At 41.3% G+C, this 16601-nt stretch overlaps 1 protein-coding gene across 1 annotated transcript in view; it reads right to left on the bottom strand.

Annotated features, from left to right (window-relative positions):
* The window catches only part of ITPK1 (inositol-tetrakisphosphate 1-kinase), a 159178-nt gene that overhangs the window by 60438 nt on the left and 82139 nt on the right, over positions 1–16601 (bottom strand). The window contains exon 3 of the mRNA XM_070753029.1: positions 7012–7137. Coding sequence (XP_070609130.1) covers positions 7012–7137 — 126 coding nt within the window. The remainder of the gene's footprint in view (positions 1–7011; positions 7138–16601) is intronic.

Genomic DNA, 16601 nt, shown 5'->3' with positions numbered 1-16601 from the left:
CCTCACAGGATTGTTGTTGTGGGGAAAATAGGAAGAAGAAGGTATGTTGGATATGTTCACTTCTTTGAATTATTTGTAAAAATAATAAAGGTGGGATATAAACAAATAGCTTATGTGACTACTTGTTTTTTTCACTGCAGTGCTTTCTTAATTAAATTACAATTACTTCCTCTGCTTCATGCCTGTATGCTTTATCTAATTGCTCTTTTTCTCAGAAAAATTACTCCTGCCAATCTCCCATTCCTAATACCAGTAGCTACATCTCCTCTTCCTTATTCCCTTACCTTTTTATACTACATCAAATATTTGTAGTCACACTTTCTTCTTTGACATTACTACTATGTAATGTTTACGTCACTATGTTTGGTATACAAATAATAATAAATTACATACAAATTCAGTCATATGGTTCTACTATTGGCTAACCTCCAGGGGTGTCTTGATAACAGCAGAACAATTCCTCCCTTTGTTGCCACTCCAAAGCTAGCGACAGGCAGTGATTGTCTGAGATTTTTTTCAAATTAACAACCTTTTAAAACTTTTCATTATTAACAAGCAATAATTGAAAATCATCTGGATACACTTTTCCTCTTGCAACCAAATAAGACTTTTTCTCTGTGTTCACCATCTATATATATATCCTTTCTCCCTTCCAACAGTTGTGAAACTTATCCAATCCAATCCAATGGCTGGAACATGAATTATGTATTTTTGGTAAGCTGCAAAATCTGGTGTTATATAATCAATTTGGTATTATGATTTCCATCAAGATGAAGAACATGTATGAGAGCACTTGGAAAATGTGTGTGTGTGTGTGAGAGAGAGAGAGGAGGGACCGTGGGTGGAGAGGGAGATGCCAATGCTAATTCAAAAGTCCAGGTAGTCCTCATTTAATGAATGCAAATTGGGACTGGCAACTCTATCACTAAGCAATGCAGAAACATCATATGAAGATACCAAATTTACAATGTCAGTTCCACATGATATCATTAAGCACGATATCACATAACTGAGGCTTGTGAATTACTATTAACTTTCCAATGACTTTTACATAAATGGCTTCCATTTATGACTAGCTGCAGCATCCTGTAATCATGTGATTTTGTTTAGCGACCTTTTGCCGATTTCCAGTTAAAGTGGGGGGGGGGGGGGTTCCTACAGACAGAAACATGGATTCACCTGTTTCCCCCATTAAGGTCAATCTCTAAATGGAAGAGATAGAAACCAAAGCCCTAAAATTCTTCAGTGGAATTCCACCCACTCACTGGTATAGGCATGTTGATAATATTTGCGTCAAGATTAAAACACAGGAATTGGAAGCCTTCGCCAAACACACCAACTCTGTGGACAGATTAAGTTCACTCAAAAAGACTTTCAGGAAAACAGTCTGGCCTTTCTGGACTGTGCAGTACACATTAAGGAAGATAGAAGCCTTACTACTGAAATTAACCTTGTGATGCGACCGGGACAATCTAGAACTGAACACACTCAAACCAGTAGAAATGGTGATAGACTTTAGGAGAAACCCTTCCATCCTTCCATCTCTCACAATACTGGACAACACAGTATCAACAGTAGGGACCTTCAAATTTCTAGGTTCTATCATATCTCAAGACCTAAAATGGTCACCTAACATCAAAAACATCATCAAAAAAGCACAACAAAGAATGTTCTTTCTGCGCCAACTCAGAAAGCTCAAACTGCCCAAGGAGCTGCTGATACAGTTGTAAAGAGAAATCATTGAGTCTGTCATCTGCACCTTTATAACTGTCCGGTTTGTTTCTGCAACCCAACAAGACCGACACAGACTTCAGAGGATAATCAGAACTGCAGAAAAAACAATTGCTGCCAACCTGCCTTCCATTGAGGATCTGTATACTTCACGAGTCAAAAAGAGGGCAGTGAAAATATTTACTGACCCCTCACATCCTGGACAGAAACTGTTTCAACTCCTACCCTCAAAACGTCGTTACAGAGCACTGCACATCAAGACAATTAGACACAAGAACAGTTTTTTCCCAAACGGCATCACTCTGCTAAACAAATAATTCCCTCAACACTGTCAAACTTTTACTAAGTCTGCACTTCTATTTCTACTAGTTTTTTCTCATCATTCCTATCATCCTTTGCCTCCCACTTAGGATTGTATGACTGTAACTTGTTGCTTGTATCCTAATATTTTTATTAATATTGATTGTTTCTTCATTGCATATTTGACCCCTATGACAATCATTAAATGTTGTACCACGTTTCTTGACAAATCTATACAGTCATACCTCGTCTTACGAACCTAATTGGTTCCAGGGGGAGGTTCGTAAGACGAAAGGTTCGTAAGACGAAACATTGTTTCCCATAGGAAACAATGTAAAGTCAATTAATCCGTGCAACCAAAAAAAAACCCCCGCAAAAAAAACGCTGCCACCCGGCTGTCACCTTTTAAAACAGCCTGGGGGCTTCCCAGCAGCTTCCCGAAGCCGAACGCCAAACCCGAACTTCCGTGTTCGGCGTCTGCTGGGAAGCCACGCAGCTGTTTTAAAAGGTCGCCGCCGGGCTGGGAGGCTTCCCTGCAGCCTCCCGAACCCCGAACCCGGAAGTTCGGCAAAAGTTCGGGGTTCGGGAGGCTGCTGGGAAGTCCCCCAGCCCAGCTGCGACCTTTTAAAACAGCCGGGCGGCTTCCCAGCAGCTTCCCGAAGCCGAACGCCAAACCCGAACTTCCGTGTTCGGCGTTCGGCGTCTGCTGGGAAGCCACGCGGCTGTTTTAAAAGATCACAGCCGGGCTGGGGGGCTTCCCTGCAGCCTCCCGAACCCCGAACCCAGAAGTTCGGCAAAAGTTCGGGGTTTGGGAGGCTGCTGGGAAGTCCCCCAGCCCAGCTGCGACCTTTTAAAACAGCCGGGCGGCTTCCCAGCAGCTTCCCGAAGTCGAACGCCAAACCCAAACTTCTGCGTTCGGCGTTCGGAGACTGCTGGGAAGCCGCCCGGCTGTTTTAAAAGGTCGCAGCCAGGCTGGGGGGCTTCCCAGCAGCCTCCCGAACCGAACCCGGGGTTCAGAAAATTTTTGCCTCTTCTTACGAACTTTTTTCGAGTTACGAACCGGTGTTCGGGAGGCTGCTGGGAAGCTTCGCTGCCCGGCTGTCACCTTTTAAAACAGCCAGGGCGCTTCCCAGCAGCCTCCCGAACGCCGGTTCGTAACTCGAAAAAAGTTCATAAGAAGAGGCAAAAATTTTCTGAACCCCGGGTTCGTATCACGAGTTGTTTGTAAGACGAGGGGTTCGTATCTTGAGGTACCACTGTATTTTCATTTATGTACACTAAGAGCACCTGCACCAAAGACAAATTTCTTGTGTGTCCAATCACACTTGGCCAATAAAGAATTTTATTCTATTCTATTAACAGAAAGCTTGTACCTGCAGATCAATACTTACATTTTGATTCACACCGCCCACTGGAACCCAAAATGGGAATGTCCAAAACCCTACACCACCAAGCTGAAAGATTGCCTACCAGTAAAGATGGAAAAGAAGAACTAAAATACGTCAAGGAAGCCTTCACAACTTTTGGCTATCATCAAACCCAAAAAAAGACCCAGCAGGAGTTCTTTCAAAACAGAAGCAACTTTGTCATTTCGTATTTTGCTGGAATAACTGAAAATCTCAGGAGGATTTTCAACCAACTCAATATACATATGCACTTCAACCAACTCAATATACATATGACGCTAAGGCAGAGACTTGTCCACTCCAAGGATAAAATACACAAACGCAAACTGAGCAATGTGATATATGTCGTGAGATGTGTGTAGTTCTGTACATTGGAGAAACAAAAAACCACTTCACAAAAAACTACAATAAAATGGCACAACATAGGAGAACAAACTCATTAAGACATGATTCAGCAGTCTATTTGAATTTGAAAGACAAAAGTCACTTTTTTGAAGACAGCAAAGTCCACATTCTCCATAAATAGTTCTACTAATGAACTTTAAAACAACAAAGGGGCAAACTCTTAAAAATAGGATGGGAACACTATTTTATTAATTAGCAATAGTAATAGTATTTAGACTTATTTACAGCTTCACAATGCTTTACTGCCCTCTCTAAGCAGTTTACAGAGAGTAAGCATATTGCCCCCAACAATATGGGTCCTCATTTTACCAACCTTGGAAGGATGGAAGGCTGAGTCAGCCCTGAGCTTACTGAGATTCAACCTGCCAAACAGCGGGCAGCCGGTGATCAGCAGAAGTAGCTTGCAGTACTGCACTCTAAGCACTGCACCACTGAGGCTCTATGTAACATAATCAAAATATAATTTAATTTATTAATAATGAGCCCAGGGGCTATCCAAATATATCACACTGTAAGAACATAAGAACATAAGAAGAGCCATGCTGAATCAGGCCAAAAACCATCGAGTCCAGTATTCTGAGTCACACATTGGCCCACCAATTGTACATGGGGAGCTTGAGCAGAAAGAGAAGGCAAAACCCTCTCTTTCCCTTGACCCCCAACAAATGGTACTCAAGGGAATCCTGCCTGCCTCAACCAACATAGAGGCGGCACAAGGACATCCGTTTCAATAACCACCGATACGCTTGGCATTCATGAATCTGTCTAATCCTGCCTTGAAGCTATCAACCTCTTCTGGAAGTGAAGAGAGGAATCTACTATGCCACAGAGGAATCTACTTTAAAAAATCAGAGCAGAATAATATGTATGAATAACAATTTTATTGACTTTATTCCTAAAATATTACAAAATTGTAGATATTATTTTGAATAGTTCTTCATTTAAGTACATTTCACCTTGAAGTGTGTCTCTACAATATGGTCTCAAAAGAAAAAGAAAGAAAGAAAGAAAGAAAGAAAGAAAGGGAAAAGAACAAAATTTGCCCAAAACTTCAATCTAGGTCATGTATTATTTGTACAAATTGTGCCTCTTAAAAGAAATACAAGAAACTAGTTATATGTTCATTTTGCATTTTAAAGATAAGTAACTTAAGTTTTTAATTGACTGGCCTAGTTCTTTTGCTTGGACAGTAAAACTTCATGATTATTATTGTTAGTCTTAAGGGAAGTACTCATATTATATCTTATTTATACAGTTTTACAGCCAAGCTCTCACAATATCACTCTAACATTTTGGAGCCAAGGACTAAAGTCCATACAAAAAGAATGAGATAAGATATGTTGGATATATCAGAAATTATGAGATAAAAATTCTATGGCTCATGCATGTCATATAAACCCTTAAGAGATGACAGCGATGAAGCAAGATGTACTGAAGACTTTTAAAAAGTTGCTTATATAAGGAGTTAAATCAACTGAAATTGAATTCCATAAATATAGGATCAAGACAATTTTGTTCCTTGGGTAATAGATTTTATTAGCAGACACTGAAAAAGAAATTAATGTATTTTGCAATGTTGTATAAATGAATATGTCTATTAAGGTAATAGGTTCCAAACACTTTAGAGATTTAAGACTAGCATGGGCAATTTGAATTGATAATCAATTCAACTGATGTAAAATTGTTTGATAATTTTGATAATGCATTTAGAGTCTCTAACTCCTCACATATCTAAGTCAGGGGTGTCAAACCCGGATGCATCACGTGCAGGCCACGCCTACCTCGGTTCGGCAAAGGCAAAAAAAATCACAATAGGTCATGTGATGCAATCGAGTTTGACATTCGTGATCTAAGAGTCACATCCTTAAGCCGTCTAGATTAACAAAGATCAATTTTGGCTGTTGATGAACATACCAGAACTGACAAAAGGCTCCCCTGGCCATTGCCAACATTGTGCCTCTTCAGACACCAACATTTTCCTTACATTGAAGGTCATAATTTTAAATTCCACAGACCACCAAATTTATAATTTTAAATCCCACGGACCTTAATTCATAATTTTAAATCCTGCAGACCACTAATATGAATTTTTTTAAAAAGATAAATACGGTACATTTGAAAAATAATGATCAGAGAGCCTCAATTTTATTAATATGAAATGCACCTATTTAGCATAACAAAATCGTAAGTGCTTATTTAATCATAACAAAATCTTTAAAGGTAGTTTAATTGTAACAAAATTATTAAAGGTAGTGTAATTATTACAAAATAATTGAAGCTTATTTGACGGTGGCTTGCTGATATTGTTGGGAAAGTCAGTCCCATATTCCAGAGCTGTAGCTATAGTCCCTTCCCTTCCCTCCCCTCCCCTCCCTTTTCTTTTTTCTTCCCTTCCCTATCCTTTCCTCTTCTTTCCTTTCCTTTCCTCTTCTTCCTTTCCTTCTCTTTTCTTTCCTTCTTTCCTCTCCTTCCTTTCCTTTCCTCTCTTTCTTTTCCTTTCCTTTCCTTTCCTCCTCTCCTCTCCTTTCTTCTTCCTGGACTGGATTAATTGCTCTTGGCCATATCTGGCCCAGGGGCCAAGATTTCTCTACACACCACCAACATTTTCTCACAGACTACCAGTGGTCCACAGACCACAGGCTGGTGACCTGTGATTTAGATTATGCATGTTGCCAGATATTAAGCCAGGGATATTTATAGCATAATATTATAACTTATAAGGTAAATGGATTATGGTAGTATGGTTTGTTGAACTTAATATGTATTTTTGCTTGAAGAGAATAGATTTGCCACATCTGAAACTTGGAACAAAATTGTTTGATCAAGGCATTGTCTCTATACAACAGTGCTACCATATACAAAATTATACTGCAGGCAGGTATGAAGAAGTTTTAAATGTGTGATTTGCATCTCTTTGCATGTTTATTTTATTTATTTGTGTCACATTTTTTCATTATTTTTGAAAGATGTATTTTTTAATCTATGGCAACATGAAGTTTGTTAGGAGAGGAAGATTCAGCTGTGATAGCTCCTTCACCATTAATGTTCCATATTCTTTCTTTACATAAAATATTTTTAGGCAATTCTCAACTGTGACCTCAAATAATTGTTTGCAGTGGGATTGAAGAGATAATGTAGCTGACAATTGCATGTAATAAATACTACTTACCTGGAACCTGTGAACCAACTCCAATGACTGGCTATCATTTTGGTCAGCTTCAATTAGGACATCTGTCAGTTTATGTATAATCACATCTAATGGGCCCTGATCTTCTATTCGTTTGGTAAGGTCGAGCTGAAAAAAATGTGATAATGAAAGAAAAATGGAGGATTATTATATATTGTTTTTATCATTGCTGTAAGCCGCCCTGAGTCTGCGGAAAGGGGCGGCATACAAATCTAATAAATAATAATAATAATAATAATAATAATAATAATAATAATAATAATAATATAAAGTTCTAAATCTTCCCTTCCAATATTTCCTTATTCCCCAATAATTTAAGAATATTTTCCACCTCCCTCCCAGCCAATAAATGTTACAAATAAAATAAATTTTGAAGGAAGTACTTATGGAGCATAATTGAATTTAGAGAATCCCTCTCAGGCAGAATTATATGTCTTCGTAGGTTATCATTATATGGAATCAAAGCTGGAGGGGTGAGGGTGACTCATACAAGAGATTTGTAGACCCTACAGCACTGAGTATTTTATAGCACTGTAAACACTTAACTTTTAAGTTGGGGTCCTGAATGCTGAACTTGAAATATTTGTTATTTCTCTGTCTATATTTCATGCTGAGGTTTTCCGAAATAGCTACCAACAGTGAGTATTCAAGACAGTTAACAAAAAATAATTCCAAAATAAAGTAGACCAAGTTTGCATTCATATTTACTTTAGCTATATGAACTCCAAAATACTTCATTTGGATGTCAAGCTAAGCCATGCAGTAAGTGTGAATGTGTCATAAATGCATTGCTTACATCCAACTGCCTCTAATTCTGCTTGACTAGATATAGGCTTCACACTAGTCATAGCGGAAACTTGGCTATCTGGACACTTAATCTTTTATTCAGGAATTGGTTTACTCATCAGATTAGTCTTTTTACACATAATTCTACACATAAGTTCATGTTCAGGGAAGGCCTGCTGTCTCGGCACTATGGATGTGCATGTCGGCGCGAGATTTCACTTCTGCACATGTGCAGCAAGTGAAATCACATGTGAGGACACTTGTGCGAGCGAGATTATGTTGATTTTCACTGATATTTTTGCTTCTGTGCATTTGCAGAAGCAAAAAATTGCCGGAAATTGCTGAAATCTTGCTCGCATGAGTATTTTCACGCGTGATTTCACTTGCTGCATATGTGCAGAAGCAAAATTTCTTGCGGGGGCGCGCAGCTGTGCACGCATCACCAAAATCGCTACCGGAACGGAGCAGCTTACCATTCCGGAAGCAGGCCTTCACTGTTCATGTTCCATTATTTAAATTCTAGATTACACGTGCGCACACTCCTGATTTTCTTAATTAACAGTTCCTTAACTAGACTCTTAAAGGGCTTTGGAAGAACTTGATCTAAATGGACAGAATGGCGTTCCCTAGTCCTGTCTTGCCTATCTTATTTCTAAAGTTAGCATACAACACACGCGATTAGAAGTGAGATGAGTACCTATCAGACTTCCCCCTACAGTAAATAAAATTGAATTATGCCCTAGCTCCTCCGTTGATTGCTCTCTGAGTCTTCGGAGAGGGGCGGCATACAAATCTAATAAATTATTATTATTATTATTAATAGGTAGTCCTCGATTTACAACAGTTCCTTTAGTCACAGTTCAGAGTTACAAAGTTACTGAAAAAAGTGACTTATGACCTCTTGCACACTTATGACCTTTGTAGCATCCCCATGAACATGACAACTGGTTCATACTTATGACCCTTGCTGAGTCCCAAGGTCATGTGATCACCTTTTGCAATCTTTGGATAAGCAAAGTCAATGGGGAAGTCAGAATCATTGAACAATAATGTTACTAAATTATCAACTGCAGTGGTTCACTTAATAACAAGAAATGTCATAAAATGGGCCCAAACTCACTTAACATATACACTTAACAACAGTAATTTTGGGCTGCATTGTGGTCGTAAATCGAGAGCTACCTGTACTTGTTCATTGTCCATTAAACCCCATGTGACCTTAGGTACTTGAAGGTCCCTTTGTCTCCTATCGTTTCTGGCTGCTCTGTACAGTATGTTACAGTTAGCTCACTTTGGGTCCTGTCAATGAAGCAATGTCATCTAATAGGACCCCAGGAAGAAGGTTTTCTCTACTGTGGAATTAGCCCTCTGGAAGAGTATCCTGCTAGAGTTTTTTTATGGACCCCCACCTCTACCTCTTTAGCAGCCTTCAAAAAAGGATGAAAACATGGACATTAGAATCTACTGCACAGATTCTAAATGATATCCCCACTGAAAGGCAACTGTTTTTTGCCTGATATTATTCAACAATGTCAGCAAATATTTAATACTGTAATGAAAACAACGTCTGCCTGTTTTATTTATTTATTTATTTATTTATTTATTTATTTATTTATTTATTTATTTATTTATTTATTTATTTATTGGGGACGGCTAACAGCGACAATAAAACAGTGTACAATAGTAATTTGGTATTGATGATTAAAAATCAATTAATATAAAAACCAAACATACATACATATTGATAAATAATATACAACTGGCATTAATCTGAAGAAGGAACTTATTGCAAATATGTGGTGGCCCTGCAGGATTTCTTTCATTAGAACAAGAAATCTAGTCAATTTATGTTCGAAGGATGGCTAGAACTCTATTTCAGATCAATAGGAAGTAGACACAGCATATTTGCAGTTTTCCAGCCTGATATAAATTACCAAATGTTTTTAAAAGGTTTTGTAGGATTCTGCTGTGTTTTATAAATGTTTTCCTTGAATCAAGGTTAATTCCTAATTCCTAATGGAATTAAGCCTTTACTTATGAACTTTTCTAGATAAGAACTGGATGTTCAAGATTGTTTTGCCTCTTCTCAAGAACTATTTTCTACTTACAAATGTAAGCGTCCGAAACTTTGACCGGAAAAGGCAGGGAGAAGCCTCAGTGGGGCCTCTCTAGGAATCTCCTGGGAGGAAACAGGGCCTCCACCCTCCCTGTGGTTTCCCCAATCGTACACATTATTTGCTTTTACATTGATTCCTATGGGAAAAATTGCTTCTTCTTACATACTTTTCTACTTAAGAATCTGGTCACGCAACGAATCAAGTTCGTAAATAGAGGTACCACTGTACATGAAATTTTAACACACACACACACACACACACACACCATCACACACATATTTTGTCTTCCCCCCCGCCTCTTATTCCCTTTTCATTCAATTGCACATCTTCTCAGCCCTTGAAGGTAGGCCAAACACAAGAAACAGGCACTGCAGATGATCCAGGAAAGCTACTTTATAGTAGGATAGTAACAGAATCTTCAACATAGGAGAGAAACAGTCACATTAAATAATCATACCCTTACACAAGTATATTAAACAAAATTTCATGAGTTCTGAGAACAAGCATTCCTTCTTACCAGGCCTCAAATAAATAGGCTGTATGAAAAACATATGAACATGTATGTTAGAATATGGTTTTACTGATTTTGCTATTCACGTACATTTTGTCTAGAAGTATGCTTTCTATGCATGCACAAGTCTTCGTATTCTGCTATCACAATACAAAAAGTCCCTACCTTACCAAGAACTATTCACTTCAGAAAACACATCCAAAAATGAAGAAGCATAAAGATCAATCTTGTGAGGTTAATTTTTCTTGCATGAGAAAATTCTTACCCTCAGTGCTTAGATAAGGAAGCACTTGTTCCATGTGTACACTGGCTTCTAAACATGAAATACCTTGCCTAGATCATAATTTCTAATAGCAAGAATGACAATGTCAGCCAATTATTAGACAGATTATAATGTTTGCAAGAATATTTCCATGTTCTGAGAACAATTTGTAACTCTAAAAAAGTAAATATTTCTAAACTGAATTGAATTTGGATTCTTTCCATGTTTTCTTTGTATGCTGGCATAAAGTCTTTATGTCAACAAAATAAAGCTTTTCTAACAGAAATAGCTCCTTCTTAGTGCATATTTCTTATGGACTTCTGCTGACCACAACCACAAAATAGACTGTGATTTTCTGACTAAAATTCCAGTTCTCTTGTTACCTGCTCCTTGCAGTATTTCGCTTTAAATAATAATCTGTATATTTGACAGTAACACTAAAACATTAATTTTTGGCACAAATTCTGTGTATTGCTTATATATCCTGATTCCATAATCAGCAAGAAGAAAAAGAAATCAAGATGTGGGTCAATGTTCCCTCTAATTTTTTTTCGCTGTGAGCAGAAAAGTATAATGTCTAGAGTGGCACATTTTCATGCCTGGACGTGGATCAGTTAGAAACCCGGTCGTTAAGCGAATCTGGCTTCTCCGTCCCACTCCCCCATTGTCTTTGCTTGTGAGACGGTCGCAAAAGGGAGGTCATGTGACCTCAAGACACAGCAACGGTCATAAATATGAAACAGCGGCCAAGTTTTATCACGTGATCGTGGGGCTGCTGCGAAGGTTGTAAGTGTGAAAAAAGGGCATAAACCACTTTTTTCACGGACGTTGCAACTTTGAATGGTCAGTAAATGAACCGTTGTAAGTCGAGGACAACCTGCCTTCTCCCCTAGATGTTTTCTGTGGAGCTTCAAAATGGATCTGCTGATCTGCTTCTAAAAGAGTGCTCTAGTCACACAGATAATCCTCAACTTCTGTTCTGACCCCAATGGAGGCTAACGTTTCTATCTCCTGAGTAAGACAGTTATTAAGTGAGTTCTGCCTCACTTTACCAACTTTCTTGCCACAGTCGTTAAGTGAATCCCTGCAGTTGCTTATCAGAAGATCCCAAAAGATATTCACATAACCCTGGGACATTGCCACCATCATAACTACGTTGTCAAGTGTCCAAAGTTTGATCAAATAACCCCTTTATTTTTCTAACAAATTCCTTATTTCCTAGAAGGAAGAATAGAAAGTATAAAAGGGAAAAGAGGATTAAAAGGGAATACAAAAAAATAAATAAATAAAAGGGTTCAGTTCAAAGTTCTGCTCAGATTAAAGAAATTGGAGTTTGAGAAGGGTTGATTAAGCTTGGAGTATTGTTTTGTTTGCTCTTTTTTTAACTTCAATTATTTTTTCTATTTAGATATATGAATTTAGGAATTGCCGTTCGGTTTTAATAAAGTTAGAAGTATTGATTATAGTAAGATATGTAGTAGGTGATACTGATTTGGATTAATGCATAAATGGAATTGAATTTAGAATTGTTGGGGAGATTAATGCTGTTAATGATTTTTTATTGATTGAAAATAGAGAATATTTAGATTTTTCCCCTTTTTTTCTTTTCTCAAACTGGCTGAAATTTAAGATTAATAATTAAGTAAGAAATGTAAATAAGTATTAATTGGCTAAATGTTAGATGGGTTGAAATAATTATTAAATTTGGGATTAGGAAAATGTGCTATTTAGAGGGAGGAAGAAGTCTGAAATTCGTATATGTTATATACAGATAGTTTCCTCTCCCCCCATGGCGGGGCGCAGAATTTTGTCCTCAGGTAGAGAGCCCATGGGGCTTGGGAAGGGAAGATCAGCTGTCAGGTGGGAAGGAAGAGCGCCAGCTCCACTGCACAGGGTTTGAAAACCCTGCGCGACATTTGGTTTTTACCTGCGCTCCCGCGCAGGCTAGAGGGAACAGTGATATGGGTGTTTTAATCCGAGGACACCAATGGTAGAATTGAACACTGATATAAAATATGGTGTAGTTCATAAACAAAATATATTCTAGACAAAACAGAATAGAATATATTTATTGGCCAAGTGTGATTGGACACACAAGGAATTCTGCATATGCTCTCAGTATACATTAAAAAGATATATTTGTCAAGAATCATGAGGTACAACACTTAATGATTATCATAGGGTACAAATAAGTAATCAGGAAACCACCAATATTGATATAAATAGTAAGGATAAAGCAACAAGTTACAGTTATACAGTCCTAAAAGGGAGGAGAGGGATGATAGAAACGATGAGAAGACTAATAGTAATAGTAATGTAGTCTTATTTATTTATTTATTTTTATTTATTATTTGGATTTGTATGCCGCCCCTCTCCGAAAACTCGGGGCGGCTCACAACAAGTGAAAAGACAATCCAATACATTAATCCAATTAATTAAAATATTATAAATTTAAGAAAAACCCCTATACTAACATACACACACACAAGCATACCATATATAAATTCAACGTGCCCAGGGGAAGATGTTTAGTTTCCCCATGCCTGACGGCAAAGGTGGGTTTTGAGGAGTTTACGGAAGGCAGGAAGAGTAGGGGCAGTTCTGATCTCCGGGGGGAGTTGGTTCCAGAGAGTCGGTGCCGCCACAGAGAAGGCTCTCCCCCTGGGGCCCGCCAACCGGCATTGTTTAGTTGACGGGACCCGGAGGAGGCCCACTCTGTGGGACCTAATCGGTCGCTGGGATTCGTGCGGCAGAAGGCGGTCTCGGAGATATTCTGGTCCAGTGCCATGAAGGGCTTTAAAGGTCATAACCAACACTTTGAATTGTGACCGGAAACTGATCGGCAGCCAATGCAGGCTGCGGAGTGATGGTGAAACATGGGCATACCTGGGTAAGCCCATGACTGCTCTTGCAGCTGCATTCTGCACGATCTGAAGTTTCCGAACACTTTTCAAAGGTAGTCCCATGTAGAGAGCATTACAGTAGTCGAACCTCGAGGTGATGAGGGCATGAGTGACTGTGAGCAATGAGTCCCGGTCCAGGTAGGGCCGCAACTGGTGCACCAGGCGAACCTGGGCAAACGCCCCCCTCGCCACAGCTGAAAGATGGTTCTCTAATGTGAGCTGTGGATCGAGGAGGACGCCCAAGTTGCGGACCCTCTCTGAGGGGGTCAGTAATTCCCCCCCCAGGGTAATGGACGGACAGATGGGATTGTCCTTGGGAGGCAAAACCCACAGCCACTCCGTCTTATCCGGGTTGAGCTTGAGTCTGTTGACACCCATCCAGGCCCCAACAGCCTCCAGGCACCGGCACATCACTTCCACCGCTTCGTTGACTGGGCATGGGGTGGAGATGTAAAGCTGGGTATCATCGGCATATTGATGATACCTCACCCCATGTCCTTGGATGATCTCACCCAGCGGTTTCATGTAGATGTTAAATAGCAAGGGGGAGAGGACCGACCCCTGAGGTACTCCACAAGGGAGAGACCTCGGAGTCGACCTCTGACCCCCCCACTAACACCGACTGCGACCGGCCAGAGAGGTAGGAGGAGAACCACTGAAGCACAGTGCCTCCCACCCCCAACCCCTCCAACCGGTGCAGAAGGATACCATGGTCGATGGTATCGAAAGCCGCTGAGAGATCGAGGAGCACCAGGACAGAGGATAAACCCCTGTCCCGGGCCCGCCAGAGATCATCCATCAACGCGACCAAAGCGGTTTCCGTGCTGTAACCGGGCCTGAAGCCCGACTGCTGGGGACCTAGATAATCGGCTTCTTCCAAGGACCGCTGGAGCTGGAGTGCCACCACCTTCTCGACAACCTTCCCCATGAAGGGAAGGTTGGAGACTGGACGATAGTTGTTGAGTACGGCTGGGTCCAGGGAAGGCTTCTTGAGGAGGGGGCGCACAAGCGCTTCTTTATAGAGTGATGGAAAAACTCCCCTCCCCAAGGAAGCGTTGGTAATCTCCTGGGCCCAGCTCCGTGTCACCTCCCTGCTGGCCGAGACCAACCAGGAGGGACACGGATCCAGTAGACAGGTGGCGGAACTCACAGCTCCAATGGCCTTGTCCACTTCATCAGGTGTCACCAGATCAAACTCTTCCCAGACAGGTGGACAAGTACGTGCCCCAGTCAGCTCGACTGACTCATTGTCAGTCGACTCTGTTTTACAATTGGAGTCGAGGTCGGCCCGGATCTGAGCGACTTTATCAGCGAAAAACGTGTTAAACTCCTCGGCACTACTCTGCAAGGGCTCCCCAACTCCCCCCTGGTTAAGAAGGGAGCGGGTCACCCTAAACAGAGCGGCCGGGCGGGATTCCGCTGATGCAATCAAGGCGGCATGGTACGCACATCTTGCCGCCTTGAGCGCCACTTTGTAAGTCTTAATAAAAGCTCTTACAAGTGTTCGATCAGATTCAGACCTGCTCTTCCTCCATCGCTTCTCTAGACGTCTCTTTTGGCGTTTCAACTCCCGGAGCTCCTCGTTGAACCATGGAGCTCTACGGGGTCTAGCGCCACGGAGAGGTCGCAAAGGCGCAATCCGGTCAAGAGCCTCCGCAGCAGCCGTATTCCAGGCCTCCGCAAGAGACTCCGCCGAACTGTGGATGAGTGCCTCTGGAATAACCCCAAGCGCCGTCTGAAAGCCCTCTGGGTCCATCAGGCGTCTGGGGTGGAACATCTTCATTGGTTCCGCCTCCCTGCGGGGAAGGATTGGAGCCAGGAAGTCAAGCCGTAGTAGAAAATGGTCTGACCATGACAAAGGCACTGCTTCTAAGCCCCTTAGTCTCAGACCATTACTCAATTGCTCGGAAAGGAATACCATGTCAGGTGCGTGCCCCCCCTCATGAGTCGGACCCTGTACTACTTGAGTCAGGTCCATGGCTGTCATGGTGGCCATGAACTCCTGTGCCAACCCAGAGGTTTCGCCGAGTGACGGCAGGTTGAAGTCCCCCAAGACAATAAGTCTGGGGAACTCCACCGCCAACCCGGCTACCTCCTCGAGTAGCACAGGCAGGGCTTTTGACACGCAGCTGGGAGGCAGGTACGTGAGAAATAAGCCCACCTGAACCCCTAAGTCCAACTTCATCAAGAGTGACTCGCAACCCGCAATTTCCGGAGCAATGAGTCTTAGTGAATAGTTTGAGGGTGGTGAGGAAATTATTTGTTTAGCAAAGTGATGGCATTCAGGGAAAACTGTTATTGTGTCTAGTTGTCTTGGTGCGCAATGCTCTATAGCAGTGATGGTGAACCTATGGCATGGGTGCCACAGGTGGCACATGGAGCCATATCTGCTGGCACGCAAGTTGTTGCCCTAGCTCAGCTCCATCGTGCATGTGTGTGCCAGCCAGCTGATTTTTTGGTTCGCACAGAGGCTCTGGGGGGTATTTTTGGCTTCCAGAGAGTCTCCAGGGAGATGAGAGAGTGTGTTTTTGCCCTCAACCAGCTCCAGGGAAGCATTTGGAGCCTGGGGAGGGTGAAACATGAGCCTACTGGGCCCACCAGAAGTTGGGAAATAGGCCATTTCTGGCCTCTAGGGAAAGCTGTTTTCGCCCTCCCCAGGCATTGGATTATGGGCATGGGCACTTGTGCATGCACAATAGAATGCACAAATGCTCTTTTGGCACCCCCCCAAAAAAGGTTCGCCATCACTGCTCTATAGCATTGTTTTGAGGGTAGGAGTTGAAACAATTTATGTCCAGAATGCGAGGGGTCAATAAATATTTTCACGGCCCTCTTTTTGACTTGTAGAAGTATACAGGTCCTCAATGAAAGGCAAGTTGGCAGTAATTCTGCAATTCTGATTATCCTCTGAAGTCTGTGTCAGTCTTGTTAGGTTGCAAAACCGAACCAGACAGTTAAAAAGGTGGATATGATAGATTCAATAATTCCTCTGT

This window comes from Erythrolamprus reginae, chromosome 1 (genome assembly GCF_031021105.1).
Source record: "Erythrolamprus reginae isolate rEryReg1 chromosome 1, rEryReg1.hap1, whole genome shotgun sequence".
Taxonomy (NCBI): Eukaryota; Metazoa; Chordata; class Lepidosauria; order Squamata; family Dipsadidae; genus Erythrolamprus; species Erythrolamprus reginae.
This window is presented reverse-complemented; position numbering and strand designations above follow the sequence as displayed.